A 20,870-nucleotide genomic window follows, 5' to 3' on the forward strand; every position below is an offset into this window, starting at 1 on the left:
TAAAAAAAGAATTTAAGTGTTATTTTCCAGAAAATGATATACATCAATCTGTACAGTCAAGTACAGAACAATTCTTTCACATCCCTTTTAAGACGAAGCAGAATAAAAACACATGCAGCCTGTTTTTGTTCTCATCTCCTAATGTTTTATTGCACTCTGCGCTTTTTCTCTCTGCAGGTGAACTTGGCTCTGAAGCAGAAGTCAGACATTGAGCACTACAGAAACAAGCTGAGACTGAAGGCTAAGAGGAAGGGCTATTATGACTTCCCCTCCACAGACGGCAGCAGCAGTGGTCGGGCTGTGGTGCAGCGACAGCGGCACGGCCATGAGAGGGCAGCCGGTGAGCATGGCAGACCACTGGAGCCTGATGATGAGCGAGGTTCCACTTATGTCAAGTCTCACAGGAGGTGAGGGGAGAGTGCAAAAGCAAGTGGAACCTGGGTTTGGCTGAGGGTAAACATAAGAGTGTGACGATACAATTTGAGCAATCACAAAGAGATGCAAGTGTCATGACAGTTCATATTGGTGGATTAGTTTAAAGATATGTAAATCTGTCTCCTCAAATGTTGTCATTATCCTGTCTTAGTCAGCAGTGAGAGACCCATCAAGCCTTTCTGATAAATTTGAGCTGCCATAATGAAGATAAGAGGATTTGCATGGTGTTGGATGGTCCACTATGCTGGTTCTGTCCTGCTTTTGCTTCATGTATACACATAAAACTGCGAGGTCTTTGGTTAGTACAGACTCAGATCAACATGTCCGCATGAGATTAATATGTAGCTGCAATAGCTGCCTTCAGAGCAGAAACAACATTTGAATTTTGGCTTGTGTGTTGACTCAGAGAAGCGAAGGGTTGAATGGTTATTTCTTATATCCCACCATGGTGAGAAAGATAAATATTTTAGCAGTTATTTGCTGTTGAAATAAGGGTGTGGCTGATCATTTGCACCAACATGCTTTACCTAACTAAGTGATAATTTCAAAGCAGGTTTTCTGAAATGCATCTTGTCTTTTCTCACAGATTGTACATTGTAGTTTTGTTGTTCTAGATGTTTTATCAGTATTGAATTTGCTTTGCAACACCTCAAGGATAACCCCACGCTGGCATATGGCACAACATTATTATTTAAACTGTTGATTCAGCTCTCTTACTTGATGTCCTTATGAGTTATATAAACATATTTTATATATTTGGTCCGCACATCGATTTTATGTACTTTTTTCGGTAACCTGGAATCAGTCGAAAATATTCCCCCACTCTGTTCTCCACCCCTTGTCTCCCACTTTCCCTTCACTGACAGTCACCCTGAAGCTAGGGCTGAAAAGCAAGAAAGCTGAATTCAAATGATTTCAATTTATAATAACTATACCCCAGGTCTGTTTTGTACAAAATCCACCTTTTACTCCAATTGACAGACATTCCCAAGTAGGGCAGCCGGCCTATCGCAGCAGACAGAGTCTGAGCAGTCCCAGTCCTGGAGGAACAGAGATGGACCTGCTTGTTATGAGGGAGAGACCAAGGAGAGGCATCCGCAACAGCGGCTATGATGTGAGTCACATGTCGTCACCAACTGACCCTGTCTCCCAACAAGATGCAGTTAAACCATTTTGAAAAATAGCACCTACTCTCAAAAAGTACCTTGTTGGTACTTTTTGAATGATATTGGGTATTATGAGATTGATTTTGAATTTATTATCAAGTATTAATCATGTGCTAGGGATCTACTATTCAAATACAAGTATATTTATATGCTTGTTACCAAATTCAGATCATAATAAAATAAAAAAAAACCTTATACCACTGTTTTAAATCTAGTTTGATGGAATGTAAAAATATAAAAGATCATTATCAATCTGAACTTGTCAGTGCTAAATCTGTGCCTTATTGCCCTATTTAAGTCACTGTGCAGACACTGAGCTAGAATTCAAACATATTCTACTCAGGTGGGGTAACAAGTAAGCCACAGCAAGAAGGGAAGTGGTTCATTCATAATTAAGAGTTTATAAGGTCCTGTCGTTTTGATATGTAATGCATCTCAGGATGGCTGGTTTGTGCCTCCACTCTTTCATTGTTCCATTAGGGCTCTGTGTATGGCTCCTTCTGCCATGAAGCCAGAATACTATTATGTGAGCTCCCGAGAGTAATCGAGCAGACCGTTCCTAAAAAGTGTTTTCATTCTGAGCTGTCCTAAAAAAATGAGTGAGGTAGAAGTATTTCAGTGAACTGCCACTGACCTGCCAGCCATTTTGAATGGTCACAGCAGGAAAAAACATAGCTGTAACTGGCTCTGATATTGTTATGCTTGATCACTAGCATGGATTACTGGGACACTAATATGGTAAATAGATAGGTTATTATATGGAACTGTGAATTTCTTACTATTGCAAGTCAATGTCTAATGTGAAAATATCCTCTTGGGCCATGAGCAAAAGGCCACATGTCTAAACATGACACAATTCAGAATTATATTACAGAAGAGTCTTGACAAGCACCAATAATTGACATTATCTAGACAAATAGTAGTTCCTTGATTCTTACCGCCCATTTTCATGACACTTGGTCAGTTTGTATTTGCTGTGGTCAAACTCTGTATAGCCAACTGTTCAGCCCAGTTTGAAATATGGCACAATAGCCAGTACAAGCTACAAAGTCCTTTTTCAGAGCTCCTGGCCCTGTTGATTAAAATGGGACTAGTGTGGCTGCGGACCCCATCACTGCAGATGCAAGCCTCCGCCGTTCCGTGTTGCAGGGCGGTCTGATTTATGAGGTGCACCACGCTAGCTCTCCTGTGGCTACCCTCTATTCACACAGGAAGTAGGGCAGCCTCAACTTGTATTCATTTATCACTGAATATAAGGACTGGATAGATGGAAACAGAAGCTGGGAGATGGAGAAAGAGTACATGTTATGGAAAGATGGATATCTTAAAAAAATGTGAGAAAGAGGATGGAAAAATGGAGTGAGATAGCACACAAATGATGAGGGTAATTTAATGAACATACATGGAAGATAGAATGACCATTATACCATATATACCGTAGTGTAGATAAGAAAAGAGAAACAAAAAGGGAATATATAGAATATCATTGTCACACATATAATAGACCTCCAGCAACTTCTTGAGTATTGTTGAATTGCTTATAAGTACAGAAAATACAGGTAAGCACTCACTGGAATAAAAACTGCATGGTTCTGGCTGAACCTACTATCAAACTCTTCCTGCTGACTTGTCTAAGAAACTCTGTGCAACATTAAACAGCCTCTTCTAGCTCAGTCAGCAACTTGTCAACAACCCACCGAGAGAATGACAGGATCATTATAGAACTTGTTACTTTCCACGATGCTCAAGGTGCATCTGTTGATATCCCGCTAATTCAGTCTGAAGAGGTTTTATTTTCTAATATTTGATCCAGGTGTAAATCAGAACATGCCTCCCTACGTGGCTGCTGCTACAGATTTACACACACAATCCATCACCATATAACTGACGTGAAATCTGAGCCTTTACTCAAAGCTATTTTATTCTTGTATACAAAAAATTCTCAATACATATTCTCGTGTGGATGTATTTGTTTCTGTTTTAGACTGAGCCTGAGTTGATTGAGGAGACGAATGTTGACCGTCTAATGGGGCCAAGGGGATTTATGTATGGCCAGGGCTTGAAAGGCCATTCGGAGACATCCACTCTGAGCTCACAGCCGTCCATTGATGAAGTGCGACAGCAGATGCACCTGCTGCTGGAGGAGGCATTCAGCCTGGCTTCAGGGGGGCAGTCCACATCCGGAAGGCACTCCCATCACCACCACCCGCCTCCTGACCACTACAGTCCCGCACCGCCACCCCTCCCCTACGCAGACGTGGTGACCAGTGCCCCGGGTACAATGAGCTGTGGACGGGGAGGCCTGCAGTGGGTACCATCCTATGGTGCAGAAATGTATCAATGCAGCCTGCCCAAACCGGTAAATGGGATGAGATTATTTCCCCTCTCTTAACAACTGTGCTAGATTTTTTGTAACCTTAAATGCCTTTCACTATCTGTTTAAGGCCTTTCGCTTCACCCAGCTTCCTGAGATGGCCATGGGCTCTCCTCCCCCTTTACCGCCTCGTAATGGACCCCCTCCTGGGACCTCCTTAAGACGGTAAGTCTGAGTCGGTCTCACACACACACACACACATAGACACACACACATAGAGACACACACACACACACACACACACACACACACACACACACACACACACACACACACACACACACACACACACATAGACACACACACACACACATAGACACACACACACACACACACACACACACACACACACACACACACACACACACACACACACACACACACACACACACACACACACAGGTACAGGCAGACACAAGCATACACACATTGTCTGTAGCATCTCAAAGCCCATCAAATAGTCCACATTTTTTCACATTCAAATTCATGTTCAGAGACTAGATATTCACCAGGTAATGTGCTCTGCCTGGGGTGATTTAAGGCCTTGTTTAAATTCTGAATATTGAACTAGTGCATTGAGAGTTGGCAAGAATGTTAATAAGGTACTGACTTTTCTGTATAGAGTGTGTCTGCCATCTAGTGGTACTAGAGTTTCAGTAACTCTACATTTATGTCCAATCTCTGTCCAACTTAGTTCCACTTCTGACTTGGGACCTAAGGCAAGGAGCTCAGCGACATCTGTCACTGAAATGCAGAGTCAACATGACGACAACCCATATGGGCTAACATCTAGAGCAGTACTTCCATCTATCACTGCAGAGCAGCCTGTGTCCAACTACTCAGGTAAGCATATGAGGAGATAATTATAGTAATTATTTTTATTTGTATAAGACCTTTCATACAAGAAATGCAGCACAAAAAGAGACATAGAAAGAACATAAAAAAAGTGATAGAATGACATAATAAATGGAAAATAAGATGGAAAATAAAACACACTTGATATAAATGCTTGAAATAGAATACATTTAATGCATAATATGGGAAATAAAACCTGCTGAATAGTTATAATAATATTAAGACCAGTACCCATATGTGCAGCATTCACATACATCAATAAATACTACAGCATCAAAGGATTTCCATTTTATTTTACTCTTTTTTTGTGATTGTGATTATATTTTTTAGGGACAAAAAGTCAGAAAGTATTTAACCTCAAGCTCACTCCCTACCATTTCGCACCTAGGCCTCTGAAGCTATGAATTATTGGGGCGGCTGTGGCACATGAGGTAGAGCGCTTGTCCCGTAACCACAAAGTTGGTGGTTCAAACCCCTCTACCGGCAACATGCCGAGGTGTCCTTGAGCAAGACACCTAACCCCAAGTTGCTCCCCGGGCGCTTCATTGCAGCCCACTGCTCCTCCGGGATGGGTTAAATGCAGAGAAATAATTTCCCCATTGTGGGACTAATAAAGGCTTAAAAAAAAAAAAAAAAAAAAATTAACACAAAAAACCGACGAACTCACTTCGGGTCTCGACCTGCATTTAAAAAAAACCTCATAATGTGCTTTGATTCCATGCCAACATACAACATCCTGAAGTACATTCACCAGTGGCCCTCTCTCTTCTTTTCTCTGTAGGAAACCCAATAACAGCCGTCTATGCCATCCCAGCCACCAGGCCCGGCTACTCAGAATACTTTGTCTCCACACCAACCACCTCCTACCACAGTCCGTCCTGGATGTCCTATCCACCTGAACCTGAGGATGTGCCGCCACAGTGGGCAGACTCTGTAAGGAAGCCTATTTTGCTTGCTAAGGAAGCAGCCAATCCTACTAAAAAAAAATTTAACTGATAACTGAAAGATGAGAAATGTATAGAGGTAGAGTAACATGACCAGTGTTTTGATTAAACTAGGAGGGTTCAAGTTTTGAAGCATTTCTCCCCTTGGACCAACAGCTCTTTTTCCTAATAATTAAACCCCAGGAAATCAACTATTCTAGGTCACTATTATGAGATGTCTAGTAGAAGAAGAAGTAGAAGAGCATGCACATGTTCAAAAAGGTCTTCTAAAAAAAGAGGCTCTCAATCCATTATTATTTTAGACTCTTGCAGAGAGTCTAGTAGGGTTTTATTGAAATAACACCCTCACCTCCTGGTTGATATATTTCTCATAACTTCTAGTCACCCCATGGAGCCAGAAAGTATACTACATCACTGCAACAGCCAGGGCTATCAGTAGGGAAATATACCTGTCATGTGTAGGTGAGATTGCCTCTCTGTATTTAAATATTGTCTTTTGTAGACAATCTCACCACCGCACTGACAGAAGTCTGTTCGTACTCATCTTCCTATCCACCCTCGAACAGGACTGGGCCTCATTAAATAATAATCCTCCTACCTCCTCCTCGTTTTTTCATTAAAATAAGATGGGTTCCATTCGTCCTGTCAAATCTGTTATAACCCGTGTGTCCCTCCCTCCCTCCCTCCCCTCCCCTCCACTACACAGGAGTCTGCTTGTTTGTATGGAATGTTCTCTTTTTTTCATCTTGTCTGTTTTGCCTGTTTCAACCAGATGCCTTCACGCACTGTCTTTTTGCAGAACCAGTGTCATATAGAAACCATTTGCTGATCTGAATTTATGGCTGGCGTTGAGTGGACACAACAAATTCCGGGGTAGTTGAGCACATTTCCTAAATGAACACCTATTTTGCTTTTTTTTTTTAATTATTTCTTGTTATTTAAATCTGACACTTTAAGGTTTTGTATCAACATTACCAAGTAGTCCATTTTGGAGTTCAAACAATGTTTGAACTAAAGTACATTTCAGTATCGCCACTCACACAGTAGATCTCCACGCTCATTACTTTCCCCATTATTTTTTCTCATTCATATGTTTTTTTTCCCAGATACAATTGTGTATATTTTTGCTTATCACCGATTTAAATATTTTCTAAGATTGTGGTGCAAAAGAAAGAATACCTGTCGCATATACTGTATCCTTCGAATTATCTAATTGGCAGTCATAATTTTCGTGGGCAGTAATTTTATGAGGTCGCTTCATTACTGATTTCACATCCTCCCTGTCTTGCAGGTTCCCCTGCCTGGGTATGTAGAGGCATTTCCTCATCCTCGCTACCCACAGGGGAGCCCCACCAGACTGCCCCTGCAGTATAACCAGGCACTGGAGCAGCCACCCACTTCTCCTAGCCCAGCATCCCAGCAAAGGCTGTCTCAGGTGGTGAAGGACATGGACAGCATGCCCCTGAGCAGCCTCTCCACCTCTGCACTCGTGCAGGCTATCCGGCAGGAAGTGGCCAAGCTGGCGAAGAAGCAGAACGACGTATTTGAGTTTTAATTTCAGTTTTAATTCTCCCCTCTTGTATGCAGGAGGTGGTTACCTGTGCAATGGTCTTCGACAGAGGTACACAAAGGCAGTGCTCCTTCAGACAGTTTTTTTATGTTTGTACTGTTAAAATGGACTCAACCCACTGATTACTTGCTGATTGATTTCTGTTCACACACCTTGGTTTATTGCAGCTCCTGAAAAGCTTGTTTGAGAACAAAAATGCCATCCTCTATTGATGATGTCCCAAGCAACAACATGCATCTCTTCTTTGTAGATACAGTATGTCAATAGGATGCACTTAATATGGAGAATATGATTTATTTTCCAGGTTCAGACATTTATTTGCGAATCAATTGAGAAGAGGGAAAAAGTAGCATTATTGTCTGTACTGAGAGGACCAAATACTTCCTGTCAGATGGTATAAGTATAAACCACAGTGTATATGAGCATGTACAGTATTCGGACATCATCTAGCTTTATCTCCTTTTATAGACCGTTAGCTTCAACAAGACGGCTATCAATATTACTACATTCAGGCATCCGTACCACCACAAATTCTTCACTATTTTCATATCAGATACCAACACCAAAACAGGTAGTTACTGTTAATTAACAAAGGCATTAAATAAAGTATATAAGTATCTACCTTTTTAGTTGAAACCAATTGAACTTGAAATTTTAAGTTGCATCTATGATGATGTAACAAATAGATGAAAATGTTTGCATTTAAATATAAGAAATTTGAGGAAAGCATTTATCTCTTATTTATTAGTTTGGGTGTGCACAAGGTACATTGACCGGATGCTATTTAGTGAATACTTAAAAACATCAACTTTCAGAAACCCAAATGAAACAGTTATTTCCTATTTCCACAGAGTAGCAGTTTTATAACCAGCCCATTGGAGTCAGGTGTTAGGACATAAAACAATTCTCATTGCTCTTGTTAAGTTAAACCATAAACAAGGTGAGCATTGTTTGTTTACTGGATTTTACAACATCCTAATGGTCTCAATGGGTGCATTTCATGAATAAAGACAAAGTTCATGTAAACTACTGACCTAATGAGAGGTCTTACATCAGTACTCCTGTTCTAAGAAGTTTCAAGTGCACAAAACATTGTGTAACATTGTGAATGTCTGCCTGAGCGTCGACTCAGATTCAGTGTACAGTACAGTACTTGTTGTTTTTCCAAGAACTGTTTCGGAAGCACTGTGTTCAGTGTGAACATATCAGTGTGGAACATCAATGCGCACTGGATTCATCCAGTCTGTAAGGTGCAAAATTCAAATATGCTGAAGTAGACATTTACCTTAAAAAGCCTATTTATTCTTGCAAATTTGTTTAAAACTGCTTCACATTCTCAATTATGTTTGAAATCATCTACATAGGACATGAAGGCATCAACATGCAAGAAGAGATCCAATTAGATTAATCAAAAGACTGCAAACATTAACAAAAGCTAATGAGCCTTCCGATAGCTACTGAAATTAAGGGAACTCGTGCTTGCTATTATTATTCCAGCAGCAACAAAAGCAAAGGAGTTCAACTCTTTAATTAGTGGAAGATCGGGACATTCATATTCCAATTTAGCTTTTGCTGACATGATTCAGTTTGAACCTGCTGATTTTTTATACGAATCACTTAATTGGCCATCTTATTCAGCTTTGTCACCCTATTTTATTTTGTCTGTTTTTGAAGTCAGACTAAAGCCACCATACCAGGGCAGTGCACAAAACAAAACTATAATCTATTCAATGAAACAGAAAGTTGTTAAATCATTGCACACATGGACTTTCTCAGAAAAATACTCTCTCTTTTTTTTTACCATGGCATAAAATCATTCAATTGTTTAGGATGGATTCTGAATGCAGAATAGCTAGGAATGGAAAGTCGGACTGACTTCAGATGAGTACCTGTTAGCCTATAGCAGGGGTGCTGCAAAGTGTTTGCATAAACATTCAGATGCTATAGATTGCCTACTCTGACTATATTTTAGCAAATCACATGGAATGGTTTGCTGATAAATAAAGTCGATGCTGTCATAAAATAGAAATACAACTATGAGTCAAAATGCCTTTATATAATTTCCTTTCATAGGACAGTATACTGGATGCATTTAGCCTTTTTGCATTATGGTTTTTAAACAACCCCCTCCAAGAGATGTTCTTTTATACTCATGCCTGTTGGTGTCTAAGTAGGTACAAGGAAATACTGTTTGTCTTAAACTCAACAAGAACTTTGTTGTTGCTTGTTTTCCCAATAGTCCTTTTACCCATTATTCAGAGGAGCACTTAATGTCTTAAGAACTGTACTTAATACAGTGAAACCATTTTTGTGTATACCAGAAGTGAACACCTTTCCACATTCTCATGCTGGATAACTGAGAATACTTGGCGATATTAAATTAAAGGGTTTTAAGTTGGTTAAATGGTTTAGAAAAAAAATGTATTTATTCCATAAAATGATACATAAAGTGAGCTAAACCTATGAAATCAATGTCTTTTTGTCTTCCTGACAGGTTTCTCATTTCCTTTTTTCATGTGCTTGATCTTGTTATATTTGATGTTCCTCAGAGATTGATTTGAAAGTGAGACAAATGGAGAATGAAAGAAATATTAGCCTACATGATTGAAATTAAATACAAGATTTTATTAAAGAATCAATCATCAATCTGTGTCTTCAATACCTTCTTTACTTTCTGTATGCCATTTTTCCTGTCAAGCAATATCAAAATAATTGAAACAATTTCTGTACTGATGCTCCACTTCCATAGTCTTCTCTGGTATTTCAGTTTACCAATTTATCATTTCGGACCTAATTAGTAGAGGTGATTATTATTGCAATCTGGTTACACCTCAAATACTCTTCCCTTCTTCTAGGAGGTGAAGAAATGGTTGAAGGTGAAGGGATTCAGAGGTTGGTAGTTGTGTACTGTTGGTGCTGTCAGCCATGATGCCAGAGCTTTAATTGAATTAAGCCTCTGTCTGGCTCAGGCTGAGTAGCTCTGCAACTACACAATGTAAGTGAATAATCTTGATATCATAATTAAGGTAACACTTGTGAGATTTCTGCAGAGGTGTAAGCATCAGTAAATATGTTTCTGGGTCACGATAAATGAGGATGGAACAAAGAATCAATTAAATATTTAGGGTGAATGGATAATTAATGAGGGATAGGTGGAACTGGTCAGGGTGGAGCAGACAATCAAAAAAGGCGGTAAAACTGTTCTTATTCAAAATAACCTATAATCTTTCGTTAATTTTGGACAGCTCAGGCCTGTATTGAAAAAGAATGTCTTTGAAAGAGTGCAGTAACGTTACCCCACCATGTTTTCACATGGAAGGCTGAGGATAGGCTTTCGGGGCTTGAGGTAGGCCTGCATGGCATGGAGGAGTCACTGCAGTTGCTCCATGCCATGCAAATGAAAAGAGACCTTCAGTCATCTCAAAATGATCCAGAGACATCAGAGTAGCCTTTTGCCACTTTGACATTCCCTGGAACACAACTTTTGATAACAAAACAACAAAGGTAAGACAATTTATGATTATGACTGTATATAGTGAGGTTTATTTTTTCTGTACTTTTGCTGCTTTTGGTTGTATGTTACAGTAATAAGACAAAATGTTGTATTTGTGTGTAGGGTCTCAGTTTCATAATATATTGTGCCGGTAGAAGGAAGTAGCAAGTTCGCTAGATTCACATGCGACAATGTCCTGTTAGTGTGCTCATTTAGGTGCTAGGTGTTGGAATTTTGTTTCATTTAGGTAAAAAATTAGCTTTAAGCTGAGTTTCTTTAAGTTTTGTGGGTTTGAAGATGTTGCTACATGTTTAACATGTCCTGGAGTGGTTGCCATGTGCTCAACTGCCTCCCGAGGGTTCCCCCTCACTTACAAACCCTTGTCTACATTTTTATAGGACCCGCACTTGGAGATATGTTCCCAAGTGAGGCAATCGTTTGTGCATGTCGATGGCTCTATTTGAACAATGCCCGAGGATGTGGACCATCCAGCTACATGTCAACTAAGTTGCTGCTGCTAACCCTCAGGCTTGCCGCTGCTCTCGCCTCCTCAGGGTCCTCTCTTCTTCTGTAACATCTGAACGTAAGTAGACCAATTTACTCTACCCATTTTGGCTTGATATTAAGGTAAAATAACCTGCAAGCTCAGAGGTTCATTGGAATTTTTCTGGACTTTCCTAGTTCTTTTTGCACTTTAACAATTTTTCTAAAGGTGTTGAAGAAAATGCAGTGGAACTTATTTGACATTATAATAAGAGAAATAACCTCCAAACGTCATATGCTATGTAATACCAAGACGTATAAATGGGTTTGCCCCACATTTTAATGGTGTTCTTATTTGAAATGCCACAATAATAAATAAAAAAAGAGAAATAAATAAATATTAGATTAAATGACAAGTTTAAATCACTTAAAAGCTTGACTTTGTGCAGACTAGGGGATGCTGGCTGGTTTTTCTTGTCAACACCAGAACCAGAATCAGATTGCCCCATCTTTGTTTGTCTCTTATCTGTGTACAAATTCTGCATTAAATCTGTAGTTCATCATTTTCCCACCAGGGCTCAGCCTAAAGCCATGCAAACAAATGTTCTTACTCAGTGAGAGAAGCATATTATTATTTTAACGGTAAATTAGCGAAGTCAAAACACTTTTTCCCTCTCTTGCAGATAGAGAAGGAGCTGTGCATCCACTGGGATGATTGCATGAAATGTTACATGGGGTTGACAAAATATGAGGAGCAGTAGCCGATATAGTTTAATTCAGTAGCCTTGCAATGAATACAACATTTTTGAGCTTGCAACGTTCAAGGTTTGATGGCATTCTTTCTGAGAGTTTTTGTTTTGGTTGTGTTCAGCGTGGTGCTGTATTGAAATGCATTATATTGAATGATGTTTGGAGAATGGTACACAAAAGAATTGCAACCTACTGTTCACCAGAGGTAGACCGTAAGGGTTTGAGGGAAGTAAGGATTAGCAATGATGGGGTGTAAACACTGCAAACAACCAAGCAGCTAAAACCTGGCATTGCCACTGTCATGGTCTCTAAATGCACAAAGTTTGCTATTATCTAATCAAAAATAAATTAGGTTTACATTGTTAGGCTCATAAAATGTGGATTTATCTGTTACTTATCTTGTTGCCATTTCTACGAATACTTATTATTCACTTTCAAATTAGGTCTCAGTTGTAACAAGAGTTTTTCAATGTTTGTTCACCGTTAATATCCATCTCCTTATATTGTAAATCAACTGTTTTGTACAACAATTATACTTGACTCATACTTGTTCCTGATAGTGTCTTCTTTCTCAGGTAGAATGTACTTAGCTAGAGCCTTATTTAGCAGCTGTAATTAGATGTGATCTAACTCTTGAGTGCCTATTATCTCTAATAAAAGATTCTTAAAGTAAGTATAGTACAGCCTTCTCTTTAGCAGCACAGGGATTAGATAATATCCACAATTGTCAGTGTAAGGACAGGTCAAGGAAAACACACTCGAAAGCAAATGCGTGAACTGACGCTGACACTAAGTGATGTTTTCATACTGTTATACTCTGCACGTCCACATCTCTTTCAAACTGAATTCAGACTGAGGTCTGGCGAATTAGACGAGATTTGTGAAATGAAAATTAACCACAGAATCTCTGTTTAGAAGTTCTCTAGAAGTACGTTTTCCTCTTCTATCAGATTAATTTGATATGGATGAAAATGACACATTGTTTTCCACTGACAGAACTCCTCGCCAGTGGTGCAATTTTAATATGTGAACTCAGTGGGTGGTGGATTGAAAGTCAGACTCCAAACCAGACTGACTGAGTCTCATTAGCTGAGGCGCCTCTGAACTGCACGGTGGAATAAAACATTAAGATTATCTTATTGCCTGTTGTGCTTCTGCAACAGACGAATGAATCATGCATGTACAATAAATAAAGCGTTGCAACTTTTTCTGTGTCAGGGCAGTTGAGCTCTAAATAGACAAACCTTTAGCGTTTTCATAACAGCTGTTTTGTGTGGTTCAGCCTGCTATTTCATGTAATTCTATTGATTATTTCTCTGCCTACTGCAGTCGGTGCATCTCAGCAAATTCCAGTCCACATAACTTGTCCACCTCCTCAAAAAATGATCAGACCACTGCTATGACCTGGTTACTGTGAGTGTAAAACTCTCGGTTTTTAGCATTATTGCACAATAGTAAGATAACTGTATGTTCCGTAGTCTTTCCCGTAAAATGCTGCTCCCTCTCCTCTCACATTTGTTGTACTGGCTGTTTGAAGACACTAGGGGCTGTCCAAGATACTTTCATTTATTTATTTTTTTAAATGGGCTGTAGATTTTCATCATGCAAAAAACCCTACTTAACTCAGAGAGTAATTTTTTTTTATTGGATCATAAATTGGTCTTTCACCTGGCCACAATGGAGAAGATTTTTTAACCAAATTTCACCCACCTGTTTATTTTGTTTTACTGTCTATAAAAACAGGCTCTGCAGCATGTCATTTTAAGGTCTTCAGTAACAAATGGGTGCTCTTCACCCGTGGAGCAATTAACTCACTGGATGTTTGCTGACAGGAAAGTTAAAATGGAATCCTTATTTATCTCAGCAGATTTGCGTTTGAACCCACTCTTTACGGAGCCTTGAAATAGTAATATATGTCATTTTGCTGAATAATACGGATTGAATATTTGTGGACCAGGTAGCTCTGGAAAGTTGTCACTGTTTAACTTCTGGTAGAGAATGATTCATGATAATTGTTCGCATTTGACATTTAAGGACTACAACTCTCCGATTTACATCAATTATATTGGGGTAGCAGCAAAAGGCTCTTGGGTGTATATTTAAAAACCATAGCCTTGTCTATCTGCATAACTAGATAGTATACTTTAGGAGGTTTGAGTTGGTGTTTAAAGCTGGTGGTAGAGCAGTGGTTGGCACTGTCTCAGATCAAGAAGGTTCTTGGTTTGAACCCGCTGTCTGAATGGTGCCTTTCTGTGTGGAGCTTGCATGTTCCCTGTGCTGGTGTAGCTATTTCCCACAGTCTAAAAGACATGCACAGTCTTAAGACATGCAGGTTAGGTTAATTAGTGACTCTTAATTGCAGGTAGTTATTAGTGTGAATGGTTGTCTGTCTCTATGTGTCAGGCACGAGACTGTCTAGGATGTGCCCTTTCTTACATAAGCACTACCAGGTATAGCTAATGGAAGACTGATTAATTTTGAACCTGATTCTGTTGCAGTCCAGTGTGCTATCTCTTGGGCTCCCTGAGAATACTGGAAAATGCAAACTTAAGCAAAAGCAAACAGACAGAGAGGAGCTAGAGGTTTAAATTAATACATGTGTAGTTAGTGCAATGCAATTTTTGCATATCATGGCTGGATAGGGAGAAGAGACTGATCCTTTGAGTGCTTAAGGAAAGATGGCATGGTTACGTGTGGCTTTGGCATCTGAAAGGAATACTTAAAACCTTTGCCTTAAGTACACTCACAGAAGCTCACAGATGGGGACACACACTTAACAAATCTCAACAATCCTATTTAACTCCTATTGGGAGGTGAGTCTAAAGGTGAGGTGAGACAAAAACAAAATATCGTTTACATGCAAGCATAAAAGTAAAAGCAACACAAATTTCTCCCAGCAACCCTCTGAACGTTCACCTGCATGCAGCTCGGAGAAATAAAAGCATAAGCATTTAGTCGGCATTGATTTATGGTGGCTTGTATAATCAAACACAAATAGAAATGTTGTCATAGTCTGGCTGAAAACACAGCTATCTTTTCTCTTAAGCATGATAAGCTATTAGATGTGATGCTGCGTGCCTCCCTGCTTTTGCAAGTACATGGGGAATAGGTTTTATATTTGTGTTTTTGTACAGTCTCCCAACAGCAATTTGACCTTTGTATTTCCCTGCCACTCCATTGTGTGTGTCCTCCCGTAAAATGAATACAGTAAGTCAGTACTTAGGGCTCCACACCGTATGGCATCATTTATTAACTTTCATGTGTATGGATCATTTTTGTTTAGTGGCAGTTGTACTGGTAAAAACACTGCGACTTAAGCAAACGGCTGAGAGGAAGCTAATTAACTGTTCATTAGGCACAGGTGAGCACACATACACACTCACAAACATGCAAGTTCTCTGTCTTGCTATCACTTTACACAAGACAATAACAATGAACCAAACCAGTACTGCTTCAGTCTCTTTGTTCTCTCAAAGAGCTGATGAGGCAAGACCACTGAACTTATAATTCCTCCTGAGTGCAAAACTCTATAAAACTAGGTAAACCCATTCTCCCATGCTGTCTGCCTCAAGTGTCCGATTTGGCTCAATAGACAGTAAGACAGCTGTGCATGGGCTCAAGTATTAAAAAGATCCTGCTGGTGAAGCTATCATGTAATGGCCCTTTAATCCAGATCCCTGGTCTATACTCTTCTCCATCATTTACTTACTGCTTTTGCGACTTATCCCTGCACTGGGATTTTAACTACTTGGCCAAACTGCAAACAGCAACGATCTATAGTTCAATAGATCATAGACCATTGAGGTTCAATTTTGGATTCATTTTAGAAATAGGTTGGAAGCTACTACTGTGGTGTATAGCCGGCTGGGATTCTCATTTGCAGCTTGGACACTGAATTACAATTCTTCCTCGGTTTTAATTGAAAGCATCTTTGGCTTTGTGGGATATGCAGAGTTTTGGCTAGAGCCGGAGCAGAAAAGCTGGCAAAGCTTAGCTCTCTTTGGATTAATATCTCCAACACCTGTCTTTGGGGAAATTAATGGGTGTTACTGTTAGCAGCTTTCTTTCTTCCTCAAACCTTTTCTGCTGATTTCTTACTTTCTTGACCCCTTCTGCCAGCTCCTTTTCCCTCTCTCTGTTGTCCCTCCCATACTTTCCCTCTGTAGATTAATTGCTCAGTGATACCGTATGTTAAGGAGTGCTGTGAGTTTCCCTACCCAGCTGTATGAAAGTGCAAGAGTCAGCAGGATTTAGCTGCTTGGTCCTCACTTGCCACTTCTTATGCACTCCCTCTTCTCTGTTACAATTCTCCTTCAAGGCTCCTCCTCTTGTCCTTTACCCTTCTCACTCCTCTGCCTGCTTTCACTGCAGGTGGGACCAAGTCATTGTTTTGCAAGTCACAAGTTAGTCTCAAGTCTTTGCCGTCAAGTCCCGAGTCAAGTCCCGAGTCAAGACAGGCAAGTCCCGAGTCAAGTCACAAGTCAAGGCCGACAAGTCTCAAGTCGAGTCCCAAGTCCTACCGTTTGAGTTTCGAGTCCTTTCGAGTCCTTTCAACAACAGAGAAATAATATTTAAGATTTGTATTTATTAAGCCTTTTTTTGGAAGAACATTGTTCAAACACTCATTTCAAAAGTGTAAGCTTAACCTTTTCAAGCATGTCACCACTTTATAAAAGATATCCTCACTCTCAAAATTAAAATAAAATAAAATAAATAATCTACATGTAATACATTCATGCCTCTATCAGTTCAGGTTGCTCCCTTGACAAACAATTGGCATGCATCCATAGAGAGACTGGTGTGTGTGTGTGTGTGTGTGTGAGAGTGTGAGAGAGAGAAAGAGAGAGATAGTGTGTGTGTGTGTGTGTGTGTGTGTGTGTGTGTGTGTGTGTGTGTGTGTGTGTGTGTGTGTGTGTGTGTGTGTGTGTGTGTGTGTGTGCGTGTGCGTGCGAGAGAGTGTGAGAAAGATTGTGTGTGTGTGTCTGTGTGTGAGAGAGAGATTGGGGACTGGATTGGAAGTGTCATGAACATGACAATGAACAGAGTTGTGCTTTTCTATGTCAGGGCCCTATGCTGCATTGCATTTGCAAAAGATCAAATTGGCCAAAAGTCTGTCAGACATTTGTGCACGATGGGGACGAAGTATGATGCCACCATGGCTGAAAACTCGCTCCACTGGAGCACTAGAGGCAGGCACTGCCAACACTCGATGGCCACTCGGAAGAGTGAAGGAAGAGTCTTCATGTTCAGTGCCCAGAACAAAAGGGCGTTCTGTCCATCGGCTAGGTCTAGGTAGTGACTTAGCTGTAGTGCTGGAGAGGTCCCAACATCCTTCTTCTGTCTCTTATGATATGCAGCAAACAGCCCTTCTCCTTCTCCAAGGTCCTCTTGCTCTTCTTCATCAACCAGAAGCACAGGTTGCTCAGTCTCTGCAGCATCTTGTAGGATCAATTCTGGAAAAACATTTAGCAACAGCAGAAACAAAATAGCCCTTATTACCATTGGTGTTGATGATACAGCGTTGGACTGAAAAATGCAATTATTGATGCTGTCAATAATTGCTGATCAGACTATGAGGAAAAAAGTTGCATTGAAGTCAATAGTATTTATTACCTTTAACTCGTTGTGCCACCTCTGCCTTGATGTCACGATTGACCAGCACATGAGGCTCCACCCACAGCAGAGAAAAGGCTGGATCCAAGGCGGCTTTGAGGTAGACTGGGTCTGAAAAGGGGGCAGTGATCCCATCTTGAGTCCTGGCCATTTTCACGTTAATGAATATCCCAAGAAATCTTTTGTTCAGGGATGCCTGGAGAATTCTGACCAGGCCGCTCAGGAAACGAACTTGAGTCTTCAGCTTCTCAAGGTGGTGATTGAGGGACAAGACGGATGGAACAACTGCACTGATTGTGACAACCTTCTCTCCCTGTGTCAGATCAGTTGCTTCTCCAAACGGTTTCAAAATCTCCACCAACTCCTTCAACAGATTCCACTCTCGTGGCGTGAATGACAACTCCTTATGCCCAGCCTTTTCTAGAACGGCACAGAGCCTTAGATGATCACAATGGAGAACTGCCTTTACTTGCCTCAGTGTTGAGTTCCATCTTGTGTTGACTGCAGCAGGGATGCCTTTCTGTTCCCCAAATTCACTATCAAACACATCTTTGAATGTTGTGCTTGTGTGCAGCAGTGAGCTAAGTTTTGATAACTTGGAAAGAGAAGGACATGCCACTTTTGTTTCTTTCAAACCGTCTCCCACCACCAGCTGAAGTGTATGTGCAAAACACTGCAGGCGCTGTTTCTTTGCCATAGCAGCATCTACCGTTTGCTGTTCTTCCAGGGTTAAGTCACACCAGAGGTCAGGGTCATCAAGAAGATCTCCGTCATCATCCTCTTGTTCACTGGGGAAGCACACAGTGAATGCCTTTCGCATGTTAGCAGCATTGTCACTTATAATGTAGTCCAATTTATCTTTGATGCTGTATTCATCGCATATTGCCTCAAATTGGTCACAGATTCGTTCAGCTGTGTGGGAGCCTTTAAAGCGATTGCAGGCCAAGAGATTTGTCTTTAGCTGTATCCTCTCTGTCTCTCTCTCTATCCAGTGGACAGTGATACCAAGGAATCCCCTCATCTTTCGGTCAGACCAAATGTCCACAGTGACTGAAACATGCTCAGTGTTGCTCAATTGAGTTTTCAATCTTGAACGTCTCTCCCCAGCGAGGCTCTCTGTTTTTGATGTCAATGTTCTGCGACACACTGGGCTGTACTTACTGTCAACTACTGTCAGAAAGTGCCGAAAACTCTTGTTTTCCACAATAGACAGGGGAAGGTTGCAATCAATAATCAAGTCGGACAGTATTGCATTAGTAATAGCTTTCTGCTGTGGATGACTCATGCTGTAATGACCTGGACGACTGTCCATGAATTGTGAGATTGAAGGCTGTTGTGGTTCATCTATGATGCTTTTATTCTTCTGGTATTCTTCAAATCTGAAACAGGTAAGCATATCAAACAGATGTCAGAAAATGCTAACATTGTGTTAATATTCTTTTTTGGGGTTAATATTAATTGTATTGTATACTTTTAGAGTGTGTGTTTTAACATTTCATTGATAAAATACATTTCATTTGCAGTGTCCCCTTACTTATTAATAATATTTTGACTGCTGTACCTTGCCATCAAACAGCCTTTTCCAACAGGAAACTGATGTATGCTTGTTAATTCACTCTCTCCAATACACCAGATTCCATTGGCAAAAATTGCCATTTCTATCAATGGAATCTGGTGTGCACATACAATCTCGCTTAAAAAAAAATCCTAAACTATCCAGTCTCAAGCTTTTGGTTAATTTAGAATCACCCCGTGCTTCTGGTGCAGACATTCATAAAGCGGTCCGAGTTAAATCAACCCTAAACGTTCGTTTTCAAAGATGTGCAACTCACCGAGTGGTGATCCACATTTTTATGTCAAACACTCTAGCACTAGCAGCTATTTCATCCATGACAACCCAGAAATGGGGGCGTGCAAACGAGTGAACTTATACATACATACATGAACCCACAGGAGATACAGTTTACCATGAACCCACAGGAGATACGGTTTACCATGTTTGTAAAGTCAAGGTGACGTTAACAGTGAGTTTACAGTCTCATTGATATGTAGCTACCTAGCAATTAAGTTAGCCAACAAGCTAGTGTTGGCTTTGATTCAAAACTTACCGTTCTTTGTGTAACTTCAAATGTCGGACGAAGTTCGACGTTGTCGCGTCTCCGTCTGTTATCTTGCTCCCGCAGGTTTTACATACAGCAATTCTTTTTTTGTTTATCACTTCATAATTTTTGTACCCAAAAGAAACTACCTTTGGTATCATTTTTGCCTACTGGCGCGCGGGTGTGTGTCATGCATGTATCATATAGAAACAACGTGGATCTAATTTGATTGGATGTCGTGCCGCACACAGGTCACGTGCAAAGGGAGATAGAGCGGTCAGTGTCGTGTAAACATACATTTTAATCTTTAGGTTCGAGGAAAGTAGCAAGTCTTTTCAAGTCAAAAGGGTCAAGTCCAAGTGAAGTCACAAGTCACTGATGTTAAAGTCCAAGTCGAGTTGCAAGTCTTTTTAGATTTAGTCAAGTCGAGTCTAAAGTCATCAAATTCATGACTCGAGTCTGACTCAACTCTGATTATTAGTGACCATTACCAGCAGAAAAAGTATATCAAAACATGGGCAGCCACGACCTTTCTAGGAGCAGATTCTCATGATGTAGGACACTTAAACATACCCCCCCTCCCAACAAAACAACACACATTTGTTCACATCACAAAAAAAACAGTTCAGAACTGGGGACTGGAGATGGAAATTTGGTTTTAACTATAACTCTATATAATGCATCACTTTTTAAGTATTTAAATTGATGTTCTTAATATGTGGTCTCTGTTAAATAAACTTACGTAATGAACAAATTAATAAATGAACTCTAATTTGTTTATGCTGGTATGAAGACTGTCAATTGAACCTTGGTACGGACAAAACAACCGTTTTCTTGATACATCGGATAATGAAAACGAATTACAACAGATGTTTCTTGTTGTTTTTCCTACTTCTGTTTAAATTGGCAGTTCCTCATAAAAAAGCAAGTGAAACATAGTGACCACACAGTCACTTTACTTTACATAATATTATAGTGAAAGACACCTTGCTGTAACCTGTGCTTCGTTATTCATAACCTGAGGTCAAGTTGCAGTCTGTTCTGGTAAAGCTCCTAATCAGTTATTACTTGGTGAGCTCTTTGTGATG

At 40.2% G+C, this 20,870-nt stretch overlaps 1 protein-coding gene across 1 annotated transcript in view; it reads left to right on the top strand.

Moving 5' to 3' along the window:
* Positions 1 to 7,538, top strand: part of kiaa1549lb (KIAA1549-like b) — a 53,256-nt gene extending 45,718 nt beyond the window's left edge. Inside the window, exons 16-22 of the mRNA XM_054616908.1 lie at positions 178 to 407; positions 1,417 to 1,549; positions 3,586 to 3,960; positions 4,046 to 4,140; positions 4,670 to 4,818; positions 5,612 to 5,763; positions 7,066 to 7,538. Coding sequence (XP_054472883.1) covers positions 178 to 407; positions 1,417 to 1,549; positions 3,586 to 3,960; positions 4,046 to 4,140; positions 4,670 to 4,818; positions 5,612 to 5,763; positions 7,066 to 7,329 — 1,398 coding nt within the window. The 3' untranslated portion in view covers positions 7,330 to 7,538. The remainder of the gene's footprint in view (positions 1 to 177; positions 408 to 1,416; positions 1,550 to 3,585; positions 3,961 to 4,045; positions 4,141 to 4,669; positions 4,819 to 5,611; positions 5,764 to 7,065) is intronic.
* The last annotated feature ends 13,332 nt before the right edge of the window (positions 7,539 to 20,870 follow it).

This window comes from Anoplopoma fimbria, chromosome 2, assembly GCF_027596085.1.
Source record: "Anoplopoma fimbria isolate UVic2021 breed Golden Eagle Sablefish chromosome 2, Afim_UVic_2022, whole genome shotgun sequence".
Classification (NCBI taxonomy): Eukaryota; Metazoa; Chordata; class Actinopteri; order Perciformes; family Anoplopomatidae; genus Anoplopoma; species Anoplopoma fimbria.